Source organism: Pogoniulus pusillus, chromosome 2 (genome assembly GCF_015220805.1).
Source record: "Pogoniulus pusillus isolate bPogPus1 chromosome 2, bPogPus1.pri, whole genome shotgun sequence".
Classification (NCBI taxonomy): domain Eukaryota; kingdom Metazoa; phylum Chordata; class Aves; order Piciformes; family Lybiidae; genus Pogoniulus; species Pogoniulus pusillus.
Window position 1 is genome coordinate 8,472,448 of NC_087265.1, and position 27,536 is coordinate 8,499,983.

The window sequence follows — 27,536 nt, forward strand, 5'->3', positions numbered from 1 at the left end:
CTATTACTCATGTATTTCAGGAGGATATGTGCCTTTCAGTCAAAGCAGCCAGGCTCTAATGCCTCATAAATCACACACCGTTTTTAACCACTTGCCAATTAACCCCTCTTGTAATTGACTTGATTTTCTGTGACTGGTCTGAGCACCACATAAAAGAAGAATTCTCTATTTCAGGTAAAATATTGGGCTCTGAAGTTCCAGACTTTTGCCACTTTGAGATGATAGCACAGTCTCATTGTGACTAAGGAGTACAAAATCGTGCTCCATGTAATTGAATCTAAAGATCTGGCAACACTGACCTTATCAAGAAATGAAACCTTTGGCTGGGCTTCAAACCATGCACAAGAAAGAAGCTCTTGCTGGTTGTTTGTAAATGCCATATAAAATGTACTTATTCATTATTAACAGCTTGTAAACTGAACACACTGTAGGTCTCAAACTGCTGCCATGGAAGGTATTACTCAGTACCATCATTTCATTTACATCTCATTCTAGTATTAAATTCTGGCAGCACAATCAAGCATCCCCTCTCATGATTATAAGAGGGTTAGTGTAACAAGATAAACATTCAGACCACACACTAAGAAGCGAGGATAGAAGAAATAGTAGAGGCCAGATTGATTTTGTGAATGCCCATAGTGCTGCTGGTCTCAGTGACAGCCCAACTTATGTACAGGATGTACAAGAAAAAAGGATTCTAAGGAGAACCAAGCCAACAGTACCCTACTTTCGTCACCAAAAGGCTAACAGTGAAAATAAGTGACCTGTACTAGTGAGCCATTTCCTTCAGGATACAACAGAGCACAAGGCTCCAAGCCAAATCCCAGGTGAATACCACCACTAGGTTTTTGTAAGCATCACAGCCAATTAAAAAAACCTGAAACATTCAGTAAAGAGTTATTGCAAATTATCACAATTGCACAGCAACAGAATATCATCTCAAAAGGAGGCACAGAGATCCATGGGGCTCTTTGAAGACAAGACCTTCACCCACCTTTCTTGTTCTTGCACACAGCTGCCAGCACACGCTTTCCAGGTCCACATTTGCCATGGTTAGTCACACATATTCCTTCTGAAATGATCCACTCGTAACACACTGGGTCTTCGCAAGGAATAGACTCGATTAAATGTGGACAACCTGCCAGGGTGCCCACAGGATCGACAATCACTTGCCTCTGCCTCATTCTAAAGCCTGGAAAATAGGAGAAGCAAAATGAATGGGACAACCACAAGAAACATTTACACCAATAGCCTAGTAGCAAGTATCACAGTACTATCAGGGTTGGAAGAGACCTCACAGATCATCAAGTCCAACCCTTTACCACAGAGCTCAAGGCTAGACCATGGCACCAAGTGCCACGTCCAACCCTGCCTTGAACAGCTCCAGGGACGGCGACTCCACCACCTCCCCGGGCAGCCCATTCCAGCGTCCAATGACTCTCTCAGTGAAGAACTTTCTCCTCACCTTGAGCCTAAATTTCCCCTGGCACAGCCAGGACGATATGGGGCACCTGGAACTGGGGGATATAAAGACAAACAGGAGCACAACATTTACAAACTGAATTGATTGGAGAATAAATCTTACAAGGAGCGACTGGGGGAGTTGGGGCTGTTTAGTTTGAAAAACAGGAAGGAAAGGGCAGACCTCGTGGCTGTCTACAACTACCTGAAAGGACATTTTGGAGAGGCTGCTGCTGGTCTCTTGTCACAGGGAAACAGCGACAGAACAAGAGGGAATGGCCTCAAGCTGTGACTGTGTAGGTTTAGAGTGGATATTAGGAAAGAAAATTTCACAGCAAGAGTGGTCAGGCATTGGAATGGGCTGCCCAGGGTTGAGTCACCAGCCCTGGATGTGTTTAAAAGTCATTTGGATCTGGTGCTTGGGGTTATAGCTTAGGGTGAATCTTGTAGAGTACGGATATGGGTTGGACTTGGTAATCCTGAGGGTCTTTTCCAACCTGAATGTTTCTGTGATTCTGTAATTCTGCAAGACAGAACTAGGTTCTACGAGCCCACAATCCAGGCATACAAAATCTAATAGCATGCAAAGAATTCTAACAACCCACATTATTCACATCTCTTTTTTTCCCTTTCATCAACATTAGATAGGAAGAGACATGTCCAAATATAGGAATTTGCAACTGAAGTACATATTAATTCAGTAACAACATAAAGATAAAAAGAGAGAAACAGTTAAGGAACTGAAGACAGAAAGGGCATCTGTATCCTGCCTGGGAATCTGCTAATGAAAAGACTTCTTCTGAGATACAGCAGAGCAGTTTACTAAGGAATTAGCATTCTGCTTTATGAAGGTGTAAGGATCTCTGACACATAATGGATCTCAGACCGCTGTAAAATGAGAGCCTACTAAATTGGAAGATTCAAATGTAAAGTGAAAGAAAAAGAAGTTGTAGAAATAACGAAAGAATTGATTACATAATCTACCTCCTTCTGAATAAAACCAAAAGTCAGGTTGCTGTATAAAATGCTGAATTAAGAGGCAAGTACCTTTCAGCATCTTTTGTTAGAGGAGAGGAGAGATGGGGAGAGGAGAGGAGAGATGGGGAGAGGAGAGGAGAGATGGGGAGAGGAGAGGAGAGATGGGGAGAGGAGAGGAGAGATGGGGAGAGGAGAGGAGAGATGGGGAGAGGAGAGGAGAGATGGGGAGAGGAGAGGAGAGATGGGGAGAGGAGAGGAGAGATGGGGAGAGGAGAGGAGAGATGGGGAGAGGAGAGGAGAGATGGGGAGAGGAGAGGAGAGATGGGGAGAGGAGAGGAGAGATGGGGAGAGGAGAGGAGAGATGGGGAGAGGAGAGGAGAGATGGGGAGAGGAGAGGAGAGATGGGGAGAGGAGAGGAGAGATGGGGAGAGGAGAGGAGAGATGGGGAGAGGAGAGGAGAGATGGGGAGAGGAGAGGAGAGATGGGGAGAGGAGAGGAGAGATGGGGAGAGGAGAGGAGAGATGGGGAGAGGAGAGGAGAGATGGGGAGAGGAGAGGAGAGATGGGGAGAGGAGAGGAGAGATGGGGAGAGGAGAGGAGAGATGGGGAGAGGAGAGGAGAGATGGGGAGAGGAGAGGAGAGATGGGGAGAGGAGAGGAGACATGGGGAGAGGAGAGGAGACATGGGGAGAGGAGAGGAGACATGGGGAGAGGAGAGGAGACATGGGGAGAGGCGAGGAGACATGGGGAGAGGCGAGATGGGGAGAGGGAAAAACCCACCCCAACCAAAAATCCCCAACCAACCACCACAAACCCCAAAACCAAACAAAAAAACCCGACACAGAAAACCCCAAACCCCCACAACAGCAACAAAATCCCCACATTCCAGAGAATACAGTAGACTAAATGTCCATCATTCTCAAAGCTCCAAAAAGAAATAATTCAAAACCACTTAAAAATGGAATGGTGTTGCAAATGTTTATATCTAACCATGTAATTATCATTACTTCTTGTTTAATTCAAAGAATTCTGAAGAGATCCAATGACTTCAAAAACTGATGCTGTTTTAAAAAGCATAATTTCTAAATAATATAATTTCCTGACATGCACTCCCAACAGTCAGCTTTTCAACTCAGATCCTTAGCAAAGGCTCTGCAATGAATTTCTCAGGGTCACAGCAACAAAAATGGACACCAATAATGTTGGGTGCAGAAGGGTTAAATTATGTCCCATGCTCTTCTTCCAGGAATTCAGAATCATCTATTTGGGCAGCCTAAGTTCAGGATGGCATGGCTGTGAGAACCAACACGGTCCTGATGCCTTCCAACCTGATCCAAGTATTGCCCTTGAATGCAGGCATACAGAAAGAGTTCTGAGGGTTATCAGAGAGGCACAGCCTAGCACTCTGGAGGTCTAGAGATGCTGCCCCAAGGAATTCTCCTTATTGTCAAGTTCAGGCAGGATAAGAGGATGTGAACCAGGCTCAAAATCTTATGTACTTTTTCTTCTTCCAAGAATAATTACAAAGGGCTTTCAAAGGTCACATTCCACTCCTGTATGCACATACAAGAACTTAATCTTACATTATATAAACATGTTAAGCTCCCAACACAGAATTGGATCACGCTGCTTTTGCAGTCTTAATAATCCATTACTTCAAAAGCAATGTCTAAGAGTAGCCATCACCTCTTCTTCCGTGGTGGTCCTGGCAGTTCTCAGGAAGGCAGGGACCCCACCCCGACCAGGAGGACACCACACACTCAGACAGGCAGGGCAGGTCGCACAGCTGGGAGGCGGAGGGAGCAGGACCCAGGCACAGCTTCCCATCAACTGGTCTAGTAACTACGAGGTAAAAAGAAGAGAAATAAAACAAGGAGGGCTTTGACTTTGTCTTGTCTAACACACAGAGCTCTCAAGTTTACTGCTGCCCTTAGTATTACAGAATGCAGCAAAATCTAGTGCTTCTTTATAGTATCATAGTATCATCAGGGTTGGAAGAGACCTCACAGATCATCAAGTCCAACCCTTTACCACAGAGCTCAAGGCTAGACCATGGCACCAAGTGCCACGTCCAACCTTGCCTTGAACAGCCCCAGGGACGGCGACTTCACCACCTCCCCGGGCAGCCCATTCCAGTGTCCAATGACTCTCTCAGTGAAGAACTTTCTCCTCACCTCCAGCCTAAATTTCCCCTGGTGCAGCCTGAGGCTGTGTCCTCTCGTTCTGGTGCTGGCCACCTGAGAGAAGAGAGCAACCTCCTCCTGGCCACAACCACCCCTCAGGTAGTTGTAGACAGCAATAAGGTCACCCCTGAGCCTCCTCTTCTCCAGGCTAACCAATCCCAGCTCCCTCAGCCTCGTCGCCCTTCTCTGGACACGCTCAAGCATCTCAATGTCCCTCCTAAACTGGGGTGCCCAGAACTGAACACAGTACTCAAGGTGTGGTCTAACCAGTGCAGAGTACAGGGGCAGAATGACCTCCCTGCTCCTGCTGACCACACCATTCCTGATGCAGGCCAGGATGCCACTGGCTCTCTTGGCCACCTGGGCACACTGCTGGCTCATGTTCAGGTGGGTATCAATCAGCACCCCCAGATCCCTCTCTGTCTGGCTGCTCTCCAGCCACTCCGACCCTAGCCTGTATCTCTCCATGGGGTTGTTGTAGCCAAAGTGCAGCACCCTGCTTCTTTGGGATCTTATCAGCCAGGTTTTAATCCTGTGTTCAGCAAGATACTTTAAATTTTACTTAAACAATTAATATCCAAACAGACCAGTTAAGACTATGCCTAGTGGCAAGAGTGATTTAAAACTACATCTGATCTTCTACAATGCCAGAACAACAAACTAGAATCTAAGCTTCCACATTTACAGCCAAGGAGACCTTTTTACACTGAAGAGAAAGACTCACAAGAAGAAAATCCTAAAATCTCACAGTGCAGGTGGGAGGCAGGTGACAAATGCCTGAGCATGTGATATCCTCTTCCAGGGTGCTACTACCTGTAGATTACAGATGCAGGGTCCATGTCTTTGAATATTTTTCATCTACTTTCAATGAAATTCAGCAGAGCTCTCAGTTTCTTCTAAACAGATGCAGAAAGCATCTTTCCTGGCTAGCAGAAGAGATACTCACTCTCTTGAGCTGCCTGCACCCAAGGCAGAATAAACCTCCAAATCTCTTCATCCAAGAGATAAGTCAACCACAAACTCTGTCAAGTGCCAGTATAGCTGCTACTAACAATGACTTTGGAAAAGTGATGCCCTTTGTATTTTCATTTATCAGAAAAGATTTCTAGTCTGAATTAGCTTCTCTTGCCTCTTTATTCAGGGCAGAGGGAGGAAAGAAAAGATGGAAAAAGATTTTCAAGTCTGTCTTGTGAGTCATTATATGATATTGCCTTTTAATTACATTATGGGCTGAATTTGGCTGTCTCTTTAGATAAATCAATATCAAAGCAGTCTTTTCAAAAGGCAAAAGCTTGTTTGAGTTTACTCTGCCGTGGCATTACCAAGACTTCATTAATTTTTATAGCTACTGAGTTTGCTTTATCCTCATTTTTATTTTTAATGTCTATTTTCCTTTGCTTCCAAGCATGGAATTGACTTGAAAAGAATTTATGAAAATATGTCAGATGTATGAGCAATCATTTACTTTTATTTTTACATATATTTCACCACTTTCTTTAAAATTAATCGTTCCAAGAAAAGCACAACTTTCCTAAACACAGGACTTCGATGCTAAAGATCCCAGTGAATTTTGACTTGCACATCCTGAAGCTGAGACTTCAAACCAGTATCAGTGCTTATGATTTCAGCTCATCAGAATAACAGCATTAAACAACAGATTTGATTTAATTCTAAGCTGAAAGATAACATCTTAGTAAAAAAAAAAATCATTTTCTGACTGATTTCTGAGACTGTAAGGTCCCTGACATGCAATGCCAAGCACAAATACAGGTGGGCAGTGACTGGCTAGAGAGCAACCCTGAGGAGAGGGACTTGGGGGTGCTGGTGGATCAGAAGCTCAACGTGGGCAAGCGGTGTGCACTTGCAACCCAGAGGGCCAACCAAATCCTGGGCTGCATCAGGAGAAGTGTGGCCAGCAGGGAGAGGGAGGTGATTCTCCCCCTCTACTCCACTCTGCTGAGACCCCACATGGAGTACTGCATCCAGTTCTGGAGCCCCCATTACAAGAGGGATGTGGAGATGCTGGAGCATGTCCAGAGAAGGGCCACTGGGATGATCAGAGGGCTGGAGCAACTCTCCTATGAGGACAGACTGAAAGAGTTGAGGCTGTTCAGTTTGGAGAAGAGGAGGCTCCGAGATGACCTTGTTGTGGCCTTTCAGTATCTGAAGGGAGCCTACAAAAAAGCTGGGGAGGTACTTTTCAGGATATCAGGGAGTGACAGGACCAGGAGGAATGGAGCACAGCTGGAGGTGGGTAGGTTCAGGCTGGACATGAGGAGGAAGTTGTTCAGCAGGAGAGCGGTGAGAGCCTGGAATGGGTTGCCCAGGGAAGTGGTTGAGGCCTCGTCCCTGAAGCTATTTAAGGCCAGGCTGGATGGGGCTGTGGCCAGCCTGATCTAGGGTAAGGTGTCCCTGCCCATGGCAGGGGGGTTGGAAGTAGATGATCCTTGTGGTCCCTTCCAACCCTGACTGATTCTATGATTTAGCGATTACAGCAAACTGGCATAAATCCAATTCACCTCACTGCTAACATAAACAGACCTTTTCTAGAGACCTTGCAAGTGAAGTGACAGCCAGAACGAGATAAATATTAGAGTTGTAAGGATAAGAGCATTTATTTCACCAAGAAGTCTCATGGATGGCTTAACTTGCCTTTCAGCGTCAAGCTTTGCATCGTTTTTTGAGAGTTCAACTGAAGAAAGAAAAGGAAACAAAACTGAGTACAGATGGTCAGTGAAGTCCAGGCCTACTCTGCTCTAACTCAGAGTGTTGTTCTTAGCCATGGCTCTTTCATCCTCACTGAATTTTAGACTCTTTCTATTTTGCAGTGCAGCTGTTTAAACATGGAAGTCACTACATGAAGTTGGTGGTTCTCCTGCCTTGTAAACAAGTCAGCTGCAATCAGTGGTGCCAGGGATGTTTTAACTTCATTTTGGATAAAAGAAAAACAAGAAAAATTGACTCCAAAATGTTAAAGGGGCAAGTTCTTGTTGGTAGGTTCAACCCATCAGCTGTTCCAGACTCACGGAGGGCCACCTCTTATTCTACAGGAAACCCTGCATTCCTCTCCCAGCCAACAACCTTTCTGCTTTCTCTTCCTCCCTTGGGCTGATGCCCTGTTTAATACTAGCACATGGAGCTCTTTCTCTGAGCAGCAACACCCTGCTTGTCACTGGAATAAGACTGTTTGTTTACTCATTTCCTTAAGTAGTTCTATACATAAAGCATGAATCAGAAAATACCCAGACTATTCCAATCAAATATTCAAACACACTCCAGTCTTCATAAAGAAGAATGAAAGGAGACAAGATGCTCTACTAAGTGCATATAGAAGGCCATTCTTCTCCAAAACTAGTGAGGTACAGATTCACAATTTATAGCATGCTGTGGTGGGGCTAAAATTACTCCCAAAATAAAACCACCAGACCAGGTCAGAAGGTTTGGAAGCCAAGTGAAGCTATATTTACAGCAAAGCTAACCTTGCCCTTGTGGTCAAGAAGGCCAATGGGATCCTGGGGTGTATTAAGAAGAGTGTGTCCAGCAGATCAAGGGAGGTTTTCCTGTCCCTCTACTCTGCCCTGGTGAGACCTCATCTTGAATACTACATTCAGTTTTGGGCTCTCCCGATAAAGAGGGACAGGGAACTGCTGGAGAGGGTCCAGGAGAGGGCTACAAGGGTGGTTAGGGGACTGGAGTGCATGGATTATGAGGAGAGGCTGAGGGACCTAGGACTGTTTAGTCTGGAGAAAGGAAAGCTGAGAGGGGATTTAATAAATATTTGTAAACATCTGAGGGCTGGTCAGAAGCGGGGGGACAGGCTCTGCTCACTTGTTCCCTGTGATAGGACAAGGAGCAACGGGAGTAAGTTGCAGCACAAGAGGTTCCACCTCAACACAAGGGGGAACTTCTTTACTGTAAGGGTAACAGGCTCCCCAGAGAGGCTGTGGGGTCTCATTCTCTGAGACTTTCAAGGCCTGTCTGGATGTGTTCCTCTCTGATCTGTGCTAGATTGTGTTGTCCTGCTCTGGCAGAGAGGTTGGACTCAATGATCTCCTTGGGTCCCTTCCAACCCCTAACATCCTCTGATCCTGTGAACATCTAAAAGGATAAAATACAATGAACATGTACAAAACATATTTACATATATTTACAATTCAGAAATAATACAAGCCCCCCCCTCAACCCCTCTGAACAAAGGAATAAGCTCTTCTTTCCCCGCTCCTTCCCTTCTCAGTACCTCACAGGCACAATACACCAGGAGAAGGTCAGGACACAGAGAAGAGAGCAATGCAAAGCAGAATCACAGACAGTAGTGAAAAAGAGAGAGCCAACAGTTTGTGCAGCACACTTTATCCAGAACCAGCAAACGAGTGGGATGATACAGACTCATTATTGTTTCTCTTTTGCATCCAGTACCCTATTTTATTTACTTTCCACTTTTTTCTATTCGATGTCTTTGGAATTTTCCTGTTTCTTGTTTGTAATTCAGAATCAGGGTTGGTTTTAAACTACTACACATTCTAGCCAGACTGACTGGATGGACCAGTGGGGTCCTCTGTATAAAATATTTCCATCCCTTCTTCAGCCATTTGATTGACAACTCTGATATCCATCAGTTTTGTTTAAAACATGGGTATGCTTTTTCCTATGGCTGGTCCTTCACACTCCCAATATTTTTTTGCTTGTTTTCTTTCTTTCCCTGTTTTATTTTTTTTAAGGGAGTTGGTTTTTTTTCTGTGGCCCTTTCAAATGTCAAAATTCTGATACTGCAGTCTCAGAAAGGCTCAGACAGCTTGGCTGGGCATGCCCTATCAAAGAAAATCCCTCACAATATGCCTACGATAAATGAGCACAGCTCCTACAACTGTGTTTACATACCAGTCAGCCTTCAAATCAAACCTGTAAGGGTGTTTTCCTATTGTGCTAGTTTGAAGCTAGCTAGAATGTTTTGGTGAGAAGAATTAGATTATGGGCTGTGAAAAAGAAACAGTGATGATGCCTACTTCATTCATAGGCTTGCTGAGATGGATAAGAACAACATACAGATAACAGACTCTGCTCTCTGGCTTTTGGTCTGTACTTCTCTCTCCATAACCTGCTGTCTGTGTGACTAATCCTTTTGCTTCCTAACCCCCCTGGCCAATCCTCCAAACTCACCTTGAATGTAAGGTAAAGTCTGGGGTAAGGTAGAGGGGTGGGAAGAAGGTGGAAGGGTGGTTGGGAGCCCCTCCTGGAGACTCAGGTTTCTGGGAGGGCTGCTGTGTTTCTGTATTACTTGTATATTTCTATATATAGCTGTAGATACTGTAAATATCTGCTTGTATCTTGTGCTAAGCTGTAAATAGAGCTTCATTCTTTGATATCCTGACTGGCTGAGTCTAGTCTGGGTGATTTTCTGAAGGGGGGGGGGGGCAGGTAACACCCAAACCATCACACCTACAATCATACAGAAGAATTTTAAGTCATTTTTGTGTAGATATTTTCCTTGGAAAATATTAGCCACTTTTTGGGGGGAATGGGAAACACAGAAGCCACAAAAGGGAAGAGTGAGAGTGGAAGGTACTATCTCTGATTCAAATTGTTGATCTGTTGGAAGGTAGGACAGCCCTGCAGAGGGACCTGGACAGGCTGGATGGGTGGGCAGAGGCCAATGGGATGAGATTTAACAAGGCCAAGTGCAGGGTTCTGCATTTTGGCCACAACAACCCCAAGCAGCACTACAGGCTGGGGACAGAGTGGCTGGAGAGCAGCCAGGAGGAAAGGGACCTGGGGGTACTGAAGATGAGCCAGCAGTGTGCCCAGGTGGCCAAGAGAGCCAATGGCATCCTGGCCTGCATCAGGAACAGTGTGGCCAGTAGGACAAGGGAGGTTATTCTTCCCCTGTACTCAGCACTGGTCAGGCCACACCTTGAGTACTGTGTCCAGTTCTGGGCCCCTCAATTCAAGAAAGATGTTGAGGTGCTGGAACATGTCCAGAGAAGGGCAACAAGGCTGGTGAGGGGCCTGGAGCACAAATCCTATGAGGAGAGGTTGAGGGAGCTGGGATTGTTTAGCCTGGAGAAGAGGAGGCTCAGGGGTGAGCTTATTACTGTCTACAACTACCTGAAGGGGCATTGTAGCCAGGTGGGGGGTGGCCTCTTCTCCCAGGTAACCAGTAATGGAACAAGGGGACACAGTCTCAAGTTGTGCCAGGGTAGGTATAGGCTGGACATTAGGAAGAAGTTCTTCACAGAGAGAGTGATTGGCATTGGAATGGGCTGCCCAGGGAGGTGGTGGAGGCACCGTCCCTGGGGGTCTTCAAGAAAAGTCTGGATGAGGCACTTAGTGCCATGGTCTAGTTGATTGGATAGGGCTGGGTGCTAGGTTGGACTGGATGATCTTGGAGGTCTCTTCCAACCTGCTTGATTCTATGATTCTATGAAATAGCAGCTTATTTATTACACTTGTCTGCACCTTTTAAAATCCTGTGTTCTTCCCCATACACAGAACAAACTTGTAAAAGCAATCAAGTACTAATCTTGGATCCTGCAAAACATTGCACATTTCTATAGCTGTTATATTGAATCTATCCTCTATAAATGTGACTACAGCTGTTCCCAGCACCAGTGCCTGCCTCAAGTTTGAATTTTACTATTTTCTGTTATTTTCAGGTTATTGCTACCAGCAGGAGATAATAAATTGGGTTCTAAAGTATCCTGTTTCCCCTATATATTTTTACTGAGGTAGGGATTTGGAGGAAGAGTGGAAGAGGAAATCAGCTCTGATGTTGCTATTTCCATAATGCAATTTTAAGTCAATAAATAAATTATCTGTGAATACACTTACATGGACACATACTTACAGACAAACATACCAAGAGGGAGAAATGTATAGGATAGCATTTTGGATGCAGTGATTCCTCTTAAACTGATGTTTTTTTAAAAGCTTGAGAGATAAATAACTTGTTTTGGTTGTTGGTTTTTTTATTGCCATTTTTGGGTTGGTTTGCTTGGGTTTTCTTGTTGGTGGTTTGGGTTTTTTTGCTTTGTTTTTTGTTCTCCTGGACTTTAACTTCATTCCCCTTTTGCATTGAAAAAATTAAATGTTTCTGATATTCACTCCTGAGACATTTCTAAATACCACTAATATATCTGGAATACATGTGAAGAATATCAGGACTCTTTTATGTAACAATGCAGTCTTATTTTAGCAATATTCAATTCTCAAGGCAATCCATCCAGATGTTTACCATATTTTTTGGCAAAAGCAAGCCAAATTAGTGACTACACGGGTGCAAGAGAGGGATAACATATCACAGATTGCATTGGGTTGGGAGTCTCAAAGGTCATCCTGTCCAGCCTCACTGCAGACAGCAGGGACACCTCCAACTAGACAAGGCTGCCTGGGGTCCCACTAAGTCTGATCTTGAATGTCTCCAGGGACAGGACTTCAGCCACAGCTCTGGGCTACCTGTTGTAGTGTCTCACCACTCTCATTGTAAAGAATTTCCTCCTTATGTCTAACCTAAATCTCCCCTACTCCAGTTTCAAAACGTTGCTCCTCATTCTCACAGTATCACCAAGGTTGGAAGAGACCTCACAGATCATCAAGTCCAACCCTTTACCACAGAGCTCAAGGCGAGACCACGGCACCAAGTGCCACGTCCAATCCTGCCTTGAACAGCTCCAGGGACAGCGACTCCACCACCTCCCCGGGCAGCCCATTCCAGTGTCCAATGACTCTCTCAGTGAAGAACTTTCTCCTCACCTCCAGCCTAAATCTCCCCTGGTGCAGCCTGAGGCTGTGTCCTCTCGTTCTGGTGCTGGCCACCTGAGAGAAGAGAGCAACCTCCTCCTGGCTACAATCTCCCCTCAGGTAGTTGCAGACAGCAATGAGGTCACCCCTCAGCCTCCTCTTTTCCAGGCTAGACAATCCCAGCTCCCTCAGCCTCTCCCCAAAGGGCTTGTGCCTCTCACCAGCCTTGTCACCCTTCTCTGGACATGCTCAAGCATCTCAACGTCCCTCCTAAACTTGGGGGGCCCAGAACTGGAGCTAGAAGCCCTTCTAAATGGTCCCTCGTCAGCCTTCCTGTAGGTCCCCTTCAAATGCAGCTATAAGGTCTCCCCAGAGCCTTCTTTTCTCCAGGTTGATTAGCCCCAGTTTTCTCATGAAACCTGCCTTCATAGGAGAGGTGCTTGTGAAAGTTCTTACTGCCTTTTGCCAGGACTTATAAAGACACTTGGATCAATACAAAGGGAAATTACTTGAGGAAATCACAAAGGAATGACTTGTGTTATAAAACCACCTACATGTGTAAAACATAATAGGGATAAATGCAGCACAACATTTATAAGCAATTTCTCCAACCTGAAAGACTTGTTTTTGTAGCAAACCCAACAGATTAGACAAAAGAGAAGCGATGAATGTAATTTAACTGGTCTGGGAACAGCACCAACTCTAGTCCGATGCATCCCTCCTTTCAAAAAGCCTAATGCACCCCATGTCTGATGGAAACTGTTCCTTTATGCTTTTAAGTGAAATCAATTGGTTTTGAAGACAGAAAGCACAAAGTTGAAGTCCCATTTTCAATTAAAATCTATTTAACAGACAAGAAACAAAGTATGAATAGAAGGCTAATCGCAGCATGAAAGAAGGTTAATAGCGGATTGCCAAGAGCAACAACGGTTTAATGTATCTCAGAACAATAAAGGTCCTGGCAATTTTATTGAAGTGACACAGACTATTAGCACTCCATAAAATGAAAAGTTTCCCCGTGTCCATATCCTCTGCTGTACAATAGGATCCAGATCCCAGCTGGGATATTGTGCTGTTTTGCAACAGCAGAAATTGCGGAGATTACTGACAAGAAACGCAGAGCTGGCGAAAACTCAGAATGAACCTGGGACTTCCCACTAGCAGTCACATAACTGAGCAGAGCAGAGGTGACAAGTCATTATAAGTGTCCAGGAAAAAAAGAGCAGAGACAGCAGGTAGACTGGGATGCCAGTGAAGGCAATGATGGAAATGAAAAGGGACTGACCAGCATTTTTGGACCTTGATGGTTGTGATCTGGAAAAGCTCATCAGACATTGGAAATTAGCAGGACAGGCTGCCAGACAGGGTGAGAGAAGCCATGAGGGAAACAAAGAAGAAAATCCAAAGGTGAGGATATACTTCATGAAAGCCTCGTGAAAGTTTGAGCTTTGCCTGTCTCTATATTTAGAGATCATTCAACAGGAGGGAGCACCAAAGAGCTGAGATCTGCTCCATAAAATGCCACATAGAATCATAGAATCAACCAGGTTGGAAGAGACCTCCAAGATCATCCAGTCCAACCTATCACCCAGCCCTAACCAATCAACTAGACCATGGCACTAAGTGCCTCATCCAGGCTTTTCCTGAAGACCCCCAGGGACGGTGACTCCACCACCTCCCTGGGCAGCCCATTCCAATGGGAAATCACTCTCTCTGTGAAGAACTTCTTCCCAATATCCAGCCTATACCTCCCCTGGCACAATTTGAGACTGTGTCCCCTTGTTCTGTTGCTGGTTGCCTGGGAGAAGAAATGCACCACAAGGGAAGAGTCCATGATACTGGGATGCACTATAGGTGGCTTGAAGCTAAGCTAGTGACATGCTAAGCTAGTCCACTCATGGCACAGCCATTCCAGTCCAGATCCTGAAAGCAGCAAGCCTGCTCCATGCAGAGCTGGCGCAAGTTCACAAGCTTGATTTATCTCAAATGCCTCCTGTTCCAGGACAGGTCCAGCCACCATCTGCTTTGTTATTTCTCCCCAAGGTCCCAGTTTGTGTTATAGCCTCACGTGTACAAATGCTTTTGTTTTTTTTCATCTGCCTCAATGTTATTGTTTGAACACAGTGCAGCTCCCCACATGCAGCTCTCCAGCCTCATAACAACAATGGGACAAAATTACTCTGAACAAACCATCAGAGTTTTAAATAAAATTAATCCATTTGCAGTGGTAGGAAATAATGACAGAAAACCCCCCAAAGCTATTAAAATCTTAGCTTTCAGAGACAAAATTCTGAACTAAACCCTAGTATCTCGTGTGGACTGACTGGGCAACATATTATTTGCTGCATACCAAAGTCAGCTATATAGATAAAAGTATTTATAAAGAGATGAATATTTCATGGTCATATCCAATAGCTTGCTGACCAAAAAAGGCATGTTCTTTATAAAGCACCTTTCAGAAATCACACTTCTTTCACTGGCAAAAGACTTTTTGTATGTTGTTCCCTTCATTTTACTTTAATTAGTTTCTAGGCATGAGAGAACTGAAAACATTACACCTCTAAAAGACATTAGGGACAATATTTTTTTCCTCCTAATGGATCCAAACTAAAATATCTGAAACACACATTTAGACACTACTGCCAAGTACCGCAGTGATCTGAATAAAATCGTTTTATCTCTTGCCTCTAAAGGGTTTCCCCCAAAGAAGCCAGCTGTTACATATTTATTTTTCCATTATGTGAGTTGTATCTCGTGAATTGTTTGGCATTTGGTGAGCTCACAGATCAATAACTCGGCATCTCAGCAACATAAATCTGATGCAGACTTGCGCGAATATATTTTACACTTCAGAGGTGCATTTCTCATCTTTTCGAGCCAGTTCAGTCATCCCAATGACAAATAACTAGTTAGAGATGAGAGGCATCCCTACAAGGAGCTTCACCCACACGAGAATGTGGTTTCTGTCATTCAGGTCAGCTAAGCCCCATGCTGGATGCTCCTGTTGCTATCCCATGAGTCAGCTGCACAAAGCTCTTTTCACAGCTCTGCTGACCACCAGCTCTCTCCCCGCTGTGGTCCTAGCCAAACTTTCTAACCTATTTCTTTTCAATACCATAAAGCAGACAAGGACAACAGGATTTAAACATCAAAGTCCCTATCTTCCAATTTCCATTGAGTAAATCAATCTGCTCACTCCTGCAGCTTCACCTGCATAGATTTTTTTTAAAAGTGAACAGCATGCATTTAATGTAGGGCTTGTACCCCACACAGGGTTCATATTCATTCCAACAGTGCATATCTAATGCCAGCTCCTATGGGCAGCTTATCTCCATCAACACAGTCTTTTCCTGGTAAGTATACAGAATCCTAACAGCCAAAAATGGCAATGATCTGCAGAATCAACTTACTGCCTCTGAAGAGTCAGCCCTGGTGGCTCCTAGGACAGCTGGCACCCAGAGGAAGGATGACACGTTCAAATAGCACTCTTTGCTGGTACTTCTGGCCTCCTGGAATTATTTCCATAGTTTATTGAACAGATGCAGCAAGTACCAATTTGAAACACTAATCCCCCGGAAGACATGGATTGGAAGATCATGATTCAGAGCAGAACAAAGAACTTGCAGGGGAAAAAATGTGGCACCCTTATTAGGAAACAGAGCGTGCAGAGCAAAGAAGGCAAAACCACGTATTTTAGAGCAAAAAAAAGACAAAAGGGCAGAGAGAAAGGGATGAGAATAAATACAGGATAATACAAGCCAGGAATGAAAGGAGTCTTCAAATTCATCTCTGTGCAAGTCAAAAGAGGCACTAATTTCTAGGAAGTAAAGTGCAGTGCCAAAACTTCTCTCGTACAGAAATTAAAACTAGTCTGAAAAGTTCACTCAGCAGATAAGGATTTGACATTTTTGTCTGTCAGAAGTGGAGAGAAAGTTCAATATTTTGTGGGAAACAAGAAAGGATAAAGGCTCTAAAATTAGCATTTTGGAACTCACATAGGCAAGACTTAGATGAAAGTGCAGGGGAATACTTCACTTTCAGACCGCTTGGAGATTCTTTCAGCAAAGCAGCTTGTAAGACAAAAATGCATAAGGGAATACACACAGAGATGGATCAGAAAGTAACCATTAGACCTGAAAAGGTACTTGAATATTTACTAAGGCTTGAATTGTAAACAGACTAAAGGAATTTTTGCTGCTACAGCTAGTGACACACAAGTATATTAAAAAAGCCTGATGTAAGAGGAACCAGGTGGAACTGCATCCTAAAAATAAAGCAGAGATAGGTATAAGCAGGTGAGCTACAGTGGAACAAGTCAAGAAATTATGTTGACTAACAGGTAAGGGTACAATATTTCTTAAAGGAAAAGGAGCTATAAAAGTAATAGAGGCTTCTATAAGAAATAGGTTTGCAAGGGAACACTAAAAGGTATCTAATGAAGGCACCTCACATACCTGCTGTTGAAATCCAGGACCAAGTGAAAATGGAGATAAATACGATGAAGACACTCATGAAGCCAAAAAAACTGTAAACAAAACTTTATAACCTAGCAGAGATATGAGAATTTAATGTGAATTTTCAGATGGAGAATAACAAAGATTAAGAAGATAGGAAAACTGCAGTGATTTGCTGGAGAGATGGTAAGATACATTTTACTAGCCAAGTTCACTAGGCTGAACAATAGACTTGAGGAGGAAGAGCATTTTGCAAAGGCTTTTTCAGTCTTATAATTAAAACTTAAGCAGACAGGCTCCAAAAAGACATTACAAGAAAATTCTGAATGCGAGAGGTAAATTGGATCTCATTCAAACAAGAAAAAAAACTGTTGAGATATATAAAGCACAAATTTCACCAAAGAATGACAGGGCAGGCAGATCCCTAGCTAGAAGGCTACAGAAAATACAGAGAGAACAGCAATCTCAGTCACTAGAGACAGCAGGTAATTAGTTCAGGGAACAGGAGGAGAAGAAAGGAGATGCTTCTGGGGAATTTTATAAGGGATGCCATCCCCCAGATGACTGATAAAGAGTTACAGTCCCTAGATAAATCCAAAAAAGCAAAATTTAATTAGAAGACAAAAGGATACTCCCTGGTCTTCAGGAGAGAAGGTTAAAAAAATTAATCCCAAGGAACATTAAATGTAGGGATCTTATATGTTTATTAACTCTTTGAACATAAACCCAGACACCATCCTCAGAGACCAAGAGGAATTTTAATCCCTAAATTACTATTTTAGCCTGGAGAAGAGGAGGCTCAGGGGTGATCTTATTACTGTCTACAACTACCTGAAGGGGCATTGTAGCCAGGTGGGGTTGGCCTCTTCTCCCAGGCAACCAGCAACAGAACAAGGGGACACAGTCTCAAGTTGTGCCAGGGTAGGTATAGGCTGGATATTAGGAAGAAGTTCTTCACAGAGAGAGTGATTTCCCATTGGAATGGGCTGCCCAGGGAGGTGGTGGAGGCACCATCCCTGGGGGTCTTCAAGAAAAGCCTGGATGAGGCACTTAGTGCCATGGTCTGGTTGATTGGATAGGGCTGGGTGCTAGGTTGGACTGGATGAGCTTGGAGGTCTCTTCCAACCTGGCTGATTCTGTGATTCTATTTATTGTTATTGACAGATTGGATAGGGCTGGGTAATAGGTTGGACTGGATGATCTTGGATGTCTCTTCCAACCTGGTTGATTCTATGATTGCCAATTGAGGAAAAGAGGCTTCATAAACTGATCACTGCATAATGTTGTTCCATGTGTCTTTTATGTTGGTACTGTGGGGACTGATAGTGAATTTTGCCCAGATTAATTAAAATGTATTGTGTGGAAACACATTTTATCAAGTCTGCAGTCACAAAAATCTTCCCCAATCCAGAAAAGCCCACTTACAAAAAGAGACAATAACACATGTCCCATGGAGCAATGTTTGGCTTTGAAAAGAAACTGAGAATCAGCATTTCTGCTTTAAAGGAGCTTCCCTATCAGCACACAGATCTATATTAAAAGAGAGGCACAAAGAAAGGCAACCACCACTGTGTCTATAGTTCGTTTCAGAAATGGGACATCCAGGAGGAAGGATCAGGGAGTATCCAGAGATGAAGGGCAGAAAGGGCAGACTGGAGCTGCACCATAGGTAACTCTCTCGCATATTCTGTGCTACTTTGTGTGTAAAATTTGTGTCCTGCTTAAATGCAGCATCATTTCAACCACGTAGATTTGCTGCTTTCATTTCTAGATACCACAATAATAATGATAAACCCAAAGAATTAGATGGTCACCTCTCTGTGAAAATTAAATGATATAAATTTAAACGGGTTGAAAGTCAGTGATACACTTTGAGGGGGAAGAAAAAAAACCACTAAAATCTGATTAAAGATAATTATGTTAAAGTTAGGTCTAAATTCCAAAGGTCTCCCAACTGAGTAGAGATCATAGAATCAACCAGGTTGGAAGAGACCTCCAAGATCAGCCAGTCCAAACTAGCACCCAGCCCTAGCCAGTCAACTAGACCATGGCACTAAGTGCCTCACCCAGTCGTTTCTTGAAGACCTCAAGGGACGGTGCCTCCACCACCTCCCTGGGCAGCCCATTCCAATGGGAAATCACTCTCTCTGTGAAGAACTTCCTCCTAACATGCAGATGTAGACTCCTTGGACAAAACAGCTAACACAAAAACAGTTCAGTCTATTAACTTAGATGTCTATACATTGGCTCATCTATGTGAATGAAAATACAGATACTGTATGACACAAATTTCACACATTTACCAAGTAGCCCCTGCTAGCTTCATCTAGATGGAAGAGTCTCAGAATGCAAGAATATTACAAAGGACTTCAAAGATTGGAAAATATTCCTCCCCAAATACTTATCATCCATTTAAAAGTATGGACTTCTTCCTTAGACCTAAAAAATATGAAACTTCACCTGGATCAAGACAGAGATTTCTTAGTTACATCACCTCTTGGAGGAGAAATAAATGAAATCTTATCGATGCACTGCTGAAAGTAATACCTGAGTGAGTTTTCCATTTCCAGTATGTTGAAGTTGAGATTTTTATAATCAAACTATAGAAAGATTTCAGCAGGCTTAGCCTTTTGAAAAGAAAACAGAGGCTCCCTTTCTAAATATACATATATAAAAGAAGAAATAGATGGAAAGACTAAGCAAACTAAAAATGTGAGAAATACCCTTGGGGGATAAGAGAGCTTTCAGCAATATGTATGAATACATCACAGATGGTACCTATCTCCAACTAGGATTCAACATGTTTTATCAAAGAGTGCTGCTGGACAGGCCACGGGACAAAATCTTCCCTCACATATGTCACTGGGCCTAGATCCAAATTCTTATTGGAAGTAACCAGAAGAATAATAACTCTGATGGGTGGTAATATCCTATTAGACTCACTTGTGTGATTCCTGAATGATCCCTTTAAGGACATTCAAAAGGTGAAGAAAAACTTGGGAGCTGGTCTCTTCTCCTGGGGGTTTGTCTCTTCTCCCAGGCAAGCAGCAACAGAACAAGGGGACACAGTCCCAAGTTGTGCTGGGGGAGGTACAGGCTGGATGTTAGGAGGAAGTTCTTCACAGAGAGAGTGATTGGCATTGGAATGGGCTGCCCAGGGAGGTGGTGGAGGCACCGTCCCTGGAGGTGTTCAAGAGAAGACTGGATGAGGCACTTAGTGCCATGGTCTAGTTGACTGGCTAGGGCTGGGTGCTAGGTTGGGCTGGATGATCTTGGAGGTGTCTTCTAAATGGGTTGATTCTATGAACTACTGTACTTTTGATGGTGGCAATTAGCCTCTGTATTTGCTTATATATAGGAGGAGTAGCTTCCTTATCTTCTCCCCATCACTGAAAAAAAGGGTACTATAAAAGATGAGATACTCTAGTGATGAATAAGTATTCTATCAAGATTACTAGAAAATAAGTCACTCCTTATGTATGTTTTCTTTTTCTTTATAGAAAGGGTTCAAACTGTAAAAACCAGGAAGAGGTATCACAGAGTTTTCTTTTTGTTGAGGGAAGGGCTAATAATTTTTAAGTTGAAGTGAACTTTTAACAAGAGCAAAATGTACAAGTCCTCACACACTGGATATGCAGCACCAATTCAGTTAAAAACAACGATGGTGAAGTGTTTCAGATGCACTCCTCTAAATCTTCTGAAGCAATTTCATTAATTCATATTTAGAGAATGGTTTGGGTTGGAAGGGACTTTCAAAGGTCACCTAGTTACAAAAACTCTGTCATAGGCAGGGACACCCTCCACTAGAGCAGGTTCTTCAAGGCCTCATTCAACCTGGCTTTGAACATCCCCAGAGAGGGGTATCCACAACCTCCCTGAGTGACCTGTTCCAGTATTCCACCACCCTCACTGCAAAGAATTTCTTCCTAATGTCCAGTCTAAATTTACCCTCCTCATGTCACACTTAAAAAGAACAAAGATGTGTGAATGAAGTCAGTTAAAGCCTGCTGCTCAGCAACTTGCCCTACGGTGGCAGCCAGGACCACAAAAGCAATCAGAAGGATGAAGATAATCAAGAAATACCACTCACTTCTCATCAACAGCACTTTTCTTACTTTAAAAGCATGAGAACTTGTGCAGAACAGCAGATGGGGGTTGTGTTTGGAGAGCAAAACAGCACCAGATGTTTGGGAGAGGTAAAGGAGCAGCTATGCAAGGACTGAACAGAGATTAAAGCGGGTCTGGTTTTCTACAATCTTAGAGTCTGTGTGGGATGCTAAGACACAATGGGCATCCAGGAAACATTTGATTCGCCTTTGTAAGTAAATAAATCTAAGATATGATATTGTGTTCTTATTATCTTACATCTCTGCTCAAAAACATATTCTGCAAGAGCACTACATAGAGTAAATAAAACAGCCTAAGATGAATTATTCATCATGTATCTGTATCTACTCATTATTCTTCTAAAAGAAATATAACTCACTTCCAGAAATCGACTGTCTGCTCAGAAGTTGTGATGATATTATTTTTGCTTTCCCTTTCAAATCACAAAAAAGATTGTGTACCAATCTGAAGCACAGGGCTAAAGCCATATCCCGAATGGAATGTGACATCTTTTTTTAATACACTAAACCAGGACTAAACCCACAGATATTCAGCTTCCAAGGGGCTGGGTTACCTGATATACGATAGGAGGAAAACCAAAATTTACTTCCTTCATCCTTTGAAAAACATCCAACACATAAGTAACCTACAGAACTGACAGAAGGTTGTGGCTTCTGGCAGTTCCTCAGAACTCTGAGGACCATGCTCTCCTGTTTCCTCTAACACAGAGCAGCACTTCCCTGTGTAAGCATGGATACAATGAGGGCATCAGCTAGCTGAAGTCTACTAATAACTGCATGCTACCAGCTTTTTTCTTTTCTTCTCTCCTTCTCAGATCTGCTTGGGCCAGACATTTCAGAATGTACCTTCCTTCAGTCGGTGCACCCCAAGTTCCATGGTGATTTGGACACAGTAGACTTCTCGGGTTTGTATGCCACCTCCACAAAGGCCTGAATGTTTGTGGTGGTGAGAGTCCTGCTGGTCAAGGAGGAGAGACACTTGGCAAGCTTTCCATTCAGAAGTCCTCCACGCAAACCTTTGGAAAGAAAAAGAGCAGGTAAAAGACTTTGTGCGAGGATGTGGTAATTCAATTGATGACAAAATACAATTGGTTTAATCCTTAGAGCAGCACTACCCTGTCCAAAACAGGGAATGCTTTGAAACATTTAGAATGCTAAATTTACAACCACTAAGTATTTGCTGTTTGTCTGGAGTGCTTGTGTAAAACTTATAGCACTAATCTCCAAAGCATTCTGAAACACTAAATCATCCTGACAACACCTTTGAGCTGGGTGTAAAGAAGGAACAAAGATTAAGAGGTTTGATTAAGTGCGAAAACTAGTTTTCAAACATGTGGCTCAAACCACTAAACCACATCTCTCTGCTAAGGGCTGAACACCTCACTCTGAAATGAACTTAATAGCTAAAAACCTACATACATCAACGCAGCTCCAAGCACTGGGCAACTTTTTAACAGGTGACAGGTTTATAAACACCCAGGGTAGTACCAATTTCTTCAAGGGATTGGCTAAAGTAACTCAGTTCAGTTTCCCAAACCTGTGATACACAGCAAGCTCTAGATAAAGGTATTTTTATTCTATATTCTGTTCTCACCTAAAATGCAATGCATTTTTTCAAAGAAAAATAATGTTCTAGGGCAGAGATATGTGAAAGCTGTGCAGACAAAAGTCATTGGTATGTACCAGCTTAAATGCCAGGAAGGACTTATTAAAACTATAGGGAAAATAGAGCTGCATATCAGTGAAGAACAAAAGTTATTTCTCCATCATATCTGCAAATGTAGAGCATATATCTAAAACAACAGTTCTCACAGGCATAATTCATTTTGATTCATAGGTCACAGTATCAGCAGAGTAAATAAGAGCCTAAAGTCTTTCTTAGCTTCCCAAACACAAAGCTGAGGCAATATTGTTTTTATAACCAATCTGTTCACACTTCTGCTGCTTCATTCCTTTGCTCCTCTAAATTTCATCGTTTACTTTTCGCATACAGTCCTTGGGGTTTGTGTAATGTAAATTGGGTATAATAATTTCCTCCTTTTATCCTCAAGACAAATACTCTTCTCCTCCCGCAGCAGATCCACGGTTGTTACGACTACATGTGCTTGTTAACCTGCTGATTGATCACTCTAAATTCGAGCACAGTGGGGTGCCTCCGCAGAAAAAGCCTTCCACCTTGTCATTCTCTGCATACTCCACAGCAAGTATCTGTTCTTAAATACAGCTGTGGCAAGAACACATGCATCTCAGAATTACATGAAAAATAAGCATATTGCTTTGCCTGAGCACATGTCAATTCTCTTTTAACTTGTTACGTTGCAAATATGGGCATAAGAATGACTTGTTCTCAGCTCTTCTGAATTTGTGACATCCTCGTAGAAAATGTCTGTGAATGCTGCCAATTACTTTTAATTTACAGGTACTTCTCAGATGGAATGTCATGCTTTCTTAAATAATGTACAGTATCATGTGTAAATCTGGATACACTCATGGGGTTTACTACCAACAGAGAAAACAACGAAGAATAAACCTTTCACATCACAAGCATGAAAACTTCAACTTCTGCAACGTTCTCTTCTGCCAGGCAACCAGCAACAGAACAAGGGGACACAGTCTCAAGTTGTGCCAGGGGAAATAATGGGCTGGATGTTAGGAGGAAGCTGTTGGCAGAGAGAGTGATTGGCATTGGAATGGGCTGCCCAGGGAGGTGGTGGAGTCACCGTCCCTGGAGGTGTTCAAGAAAAGCCTGGCTGTGGCACTTAGTGCCATGGTCTGGTTGACTGGCTAGGGCTGGGTGCTAGGTTGGACTGGCTGATCTTGGAGATCTCTTCCAACCTGGTTGATTCTATGATATAACATACAAAGCACAGCTGTGATTTTTTTTTTCTTCTAGTAGCTCCTTTTGGGAATTCCTAACCTTGTGTCTGCAATGTTAAAAGCAACCTGCTTCTTAACATAAAGGCAACAAGAACTGCTCTTCATCAAACACTGAGTGAAGAGGATTCTTCCTCCACACCACTTGAGGTGTTTAAGAAAAGCCTGGATGAGGCACTTAGTGCCATGGTCTAGTTGACTGGATAGGGCTGGGTGCTAGGTTGGACTGGATGATCTTGGAGGTCTCTTCCAACCTGGTTGATTCTGTGATTCAGGATGTTGTGCTCTCCAGGTCTACACTTTCAAGAAGCTCAATACAGAACACACACACAGACACACCCCTTTCTGCAGCCATGGAAACTGATGTTTTAAGAAAGTATTCCTTCAAACTTTAACTAAAGAAAAACTGACTTTGGGTGTCTGGCTTAGGTAATCATCTGTGAACTCTGGATCCTAAAGACTCATTTGCAGGTGTGAGCACCTTCTCCTATTCAGCATGAGCTGTGGGAGTATCTATAAAAATTAGGCCATTGGTGATTAAAATTCTGCAAAATAAGAAAACCTGAGCTCACAGATAATTAAACTTCATCAGCCCTTGAATATGGAAAAAAAAATCCCTTTAGATATTTTCACGGAGTAACTGGATTCTGTGCTGCTCCAGAGAGCAGTTTCAAAGAACAACTGCCAGTGCACCAGCCCACACCTGCTTTAAGTCTCAGCATCATCAGCCCCCATCAGCTCATCTTGCTTTTTCCCAGCCAGACATACCTGTAGCTGCCTGGAGTTTTCCAGTAACAAATCCTGACCCTCAAGCATTAGTTGTTCAAAAATGTACACATTTTCACAGCCATTAACAAGCAACTTATCCAAGGGATTGCTACCCTACTGAGTGGGAAACCTTTCCAGATGGACACTGTGATCTCAGATGGCTTTGTGCACTGGATGGAGCACTGGAACAAGCTGCCCAGAGAGGCTGTGGAGTCCACTTCTCTGAAGACTTTCAAAATCCACATGGATGTGTTCCTGTGCAATCTGCTCTTGATGACCCTGCTTTAGCAAGGGGTTGGACTAAATGATCTCTAAAGCTTCTTCCAGCCCTTATCATTCTGTGGAAGACTCTTTGCAGGGTTTTAAGCAGCATGGTATTAGCTTGCCAATTGATGGGCTATACTAAAGACAATGAGAATTAACATTACTTAAAGAAGATAAACTGATCACATAATCCCTACTTATATTTAATCAGAAGCTTGTTAATAGTCATTAGTAAAAATGCTGGGATTACTGCCTGGAAAATACTTGGGGATTTTGGTAACTGTGGCAACCTCGAGCCAGCACTAACAAATTATTAGCACCATCCACAGTGGGTTTATCACACAACTGTAATTTCTCCAACTGCACAAAGATGACCAAAACAAGCAATGGCACTAAGGGTATTCTGTTGTTAAAGCAGACCACACCAGAAATGCACTGTACCAGTGGTAAGCTAAGGAGCCAATACCACCCAGCCACTCTGCTCATCATCCCTAGAAAAGTGTGGTAACTCAGGAACTGGAAGGGACATTACACATTTGGATCAAAGTTTGTTAACTCCAGGGTACTCTTGTGTTTCCTATGCCAAAACATGTTGCTGATGACAATTTCAAATGCCAATAGATCTAACATCTCATTTTAACTCCTACCAGTCAGCCTGATGCAACCTTGGGACAGCTGCAGTCCTAGTTGTGACCCACATTTATCTACAGACCTCTCACTATTGCTAAAAGATTCTCAGTCTTTCCCTTTGCCCTCTCAACAGACTTATTCCAGTTTTTGACAACACTGTTTGAGCTACAGAAAGAAGGTCTAGCTGCTTCCAAGCTGCACAGATACCACTGCTGATGGTTAGGGGACCAGTTAGGCTAGTTCCCAAATGAGGACCCGCAGAATCTACACAATTATATCAGTCTGCTTAAGAAATCAGGCAAGCAAAACTTGCTGTTTTAGACACAATAAAGTGTGTGCTTGAGGAATCTAGGAGGGAACCTGGCTGAGAAAGTTGAATAGCTTTTCACATCATGAACAGTGCTGTGAATTTCAACAGTCAAAGAAGCAGGAGAGCAGGTCCCAGATTCTATTACACTCCAGGCAAAGTATGCTCTTACACTGTGATACCAAATGCAGTCACAGATGTGAACAGCACAAAGCTGGGGAGCCACAGTTTCACCAAGGATGGCCCCTGACCCAAGGGGACACAATCAAGTCACCCAGCTGAAGAGATGTCCAAAACCAGTGAAGGTCAAAGGGCTGCCACTCCCAAAGCCTAATCCGTGCAGTCTACTAGCATGGCTCAAGGCATTTCCTATCAAGTCTTTCCTACTTCACAGGAATGCCTTATCTTTAATTTGGGCTCCTAATGGCCCTTGATTACAAAGTGATATCACTGCCCCTGTATCTCAGCACCGACTTCAAGCCTTTTGAAAAAACTCAAGTCTTAAAACTTTCCCACTTTCCATCACTTAACTTCTGAAAGGCTTTGAATTTCCAACACAGCAAAGACTTTTTTTTTCTCCCCTAAATCCCTGCCTTGTAACATAGCAACCACAACCAACGTGAAAGATTTGAAGACATAATCACAATTCTGAAAACTCTATTTATTCCCAGTGAACATGAAAGTTACATATCATGGATGAAAATGATATAATACATTGTTTTAAAACTGATGGCTTGGTGACAGTTACGTAACAAACGAATGCTCAGTATCTTTCCTACTCTTGGTCTCTTTAGTCTACTCTTAACACTTTCACAAGTTTTAGACCTGTGCCTAAAATACCCATTCACTTGAACTGAAATGTCCCTAATTTGTAACACAATAAAAGAAAGTAGAACCACCTCCTATGTATTTAAGCTTTTTAACCACTTCATCTGATTCCTTCAGAACAAATAACCAAAACTGTAAAAAACAAAGCATAAGGCTCTGGAGTCCTACATGCACATAAAGTGGTTTGTTTTCCTGCATTTAAACTGCCAATTAAGTTATTGTAAACTTCAGCCATTAAATTAAAAGGCCTTCCCATTTAACAGCAAATTTACACTAATTGCCATGTACTTCTGATGGGACCTTCAACTAGTAGCATTGCCAAGGACACAGAGGTAATACTTCACAGACCAGTTTTGAAGCTGAAGGTATTTCCCCCCCCTTTGGATCTTTTTAGATGGGTAGAAAATATCTTCACCTGTCTTCTCCTGCTGAGTACAGTTCAGCAGGTGCCACATCTTGAGCTGCTGCTTTTCTGTTTTGGTGGGTGAAGCTCTTCATACATACCATAGAATCACAGAATCAGGCAGGGTTGGAAGGGACCACAAGGATTATCTAGTTCCAACCCCCATGCCATAAGCAGGGAAACTTTACCCCAGATCAGGCTGGCCACAGCCTCATCCAGCTTGGCCTTAAACTCCTCCAGGGGTGGAGCCTCAACCACCTCCCTGGGCAACCCATTCCAGGCTCTCACCACTCTCATGCTGAACAACTTATCGTAGAATCATAGAATCAACCAGGTTGGAAGAAACCTCCAAGATCATCCAGTCCAACCTAGCACCCAGCCCTAGCCAGTCAACCAGACTGTGGCACTAAGTGCCTCGTCCAGGCTTTTCTTGAACACCTCCAGGGATGGCGACTCCACCACCTCCCTGGGCAGCCCATTCCAATGCCAATCACTCTCTCTGCCAACAACTTCCTCCTAACATCCAG

General features: G+C 43.3%; 1 protein-coding gene across 5 annotated transcripts in view; it reads right to left on the reverse strand.

The window, feature by feature from the left end:
- The window catches only part of THSD7B (thrombospondin type 1 domain containing 7B), a 427,787-nt gene that overhangs the window by 231,388 nt on the left and 168,863 nt on the right, over positions 1 to 27,536 (reverse strand). For all 5 annotated transcript variants that reach the window (XM_064155654.1, XM_064155664.1, XM_064155685.1 and 2 more), the window contains exons 6-8: positions 21,782 to 21,951; positions 4,124 to 4,279; positions 995 to 1,192 (exon numbers count right to left, since the gene is read on the reverse strand). In XM_064155654.1, the coding sequence (XP_064011724.1) occupies positions 995 to 1,192; positions 4,124 to 4,279; positions 21,782 to 21,951 (524 nt within the window). The remainder of the gene's footprint in view (positions 1 to 994; positions 1,193 to 4,123; positions 4,280 to 21,781; positions 21,952 to 27,536) is intronic.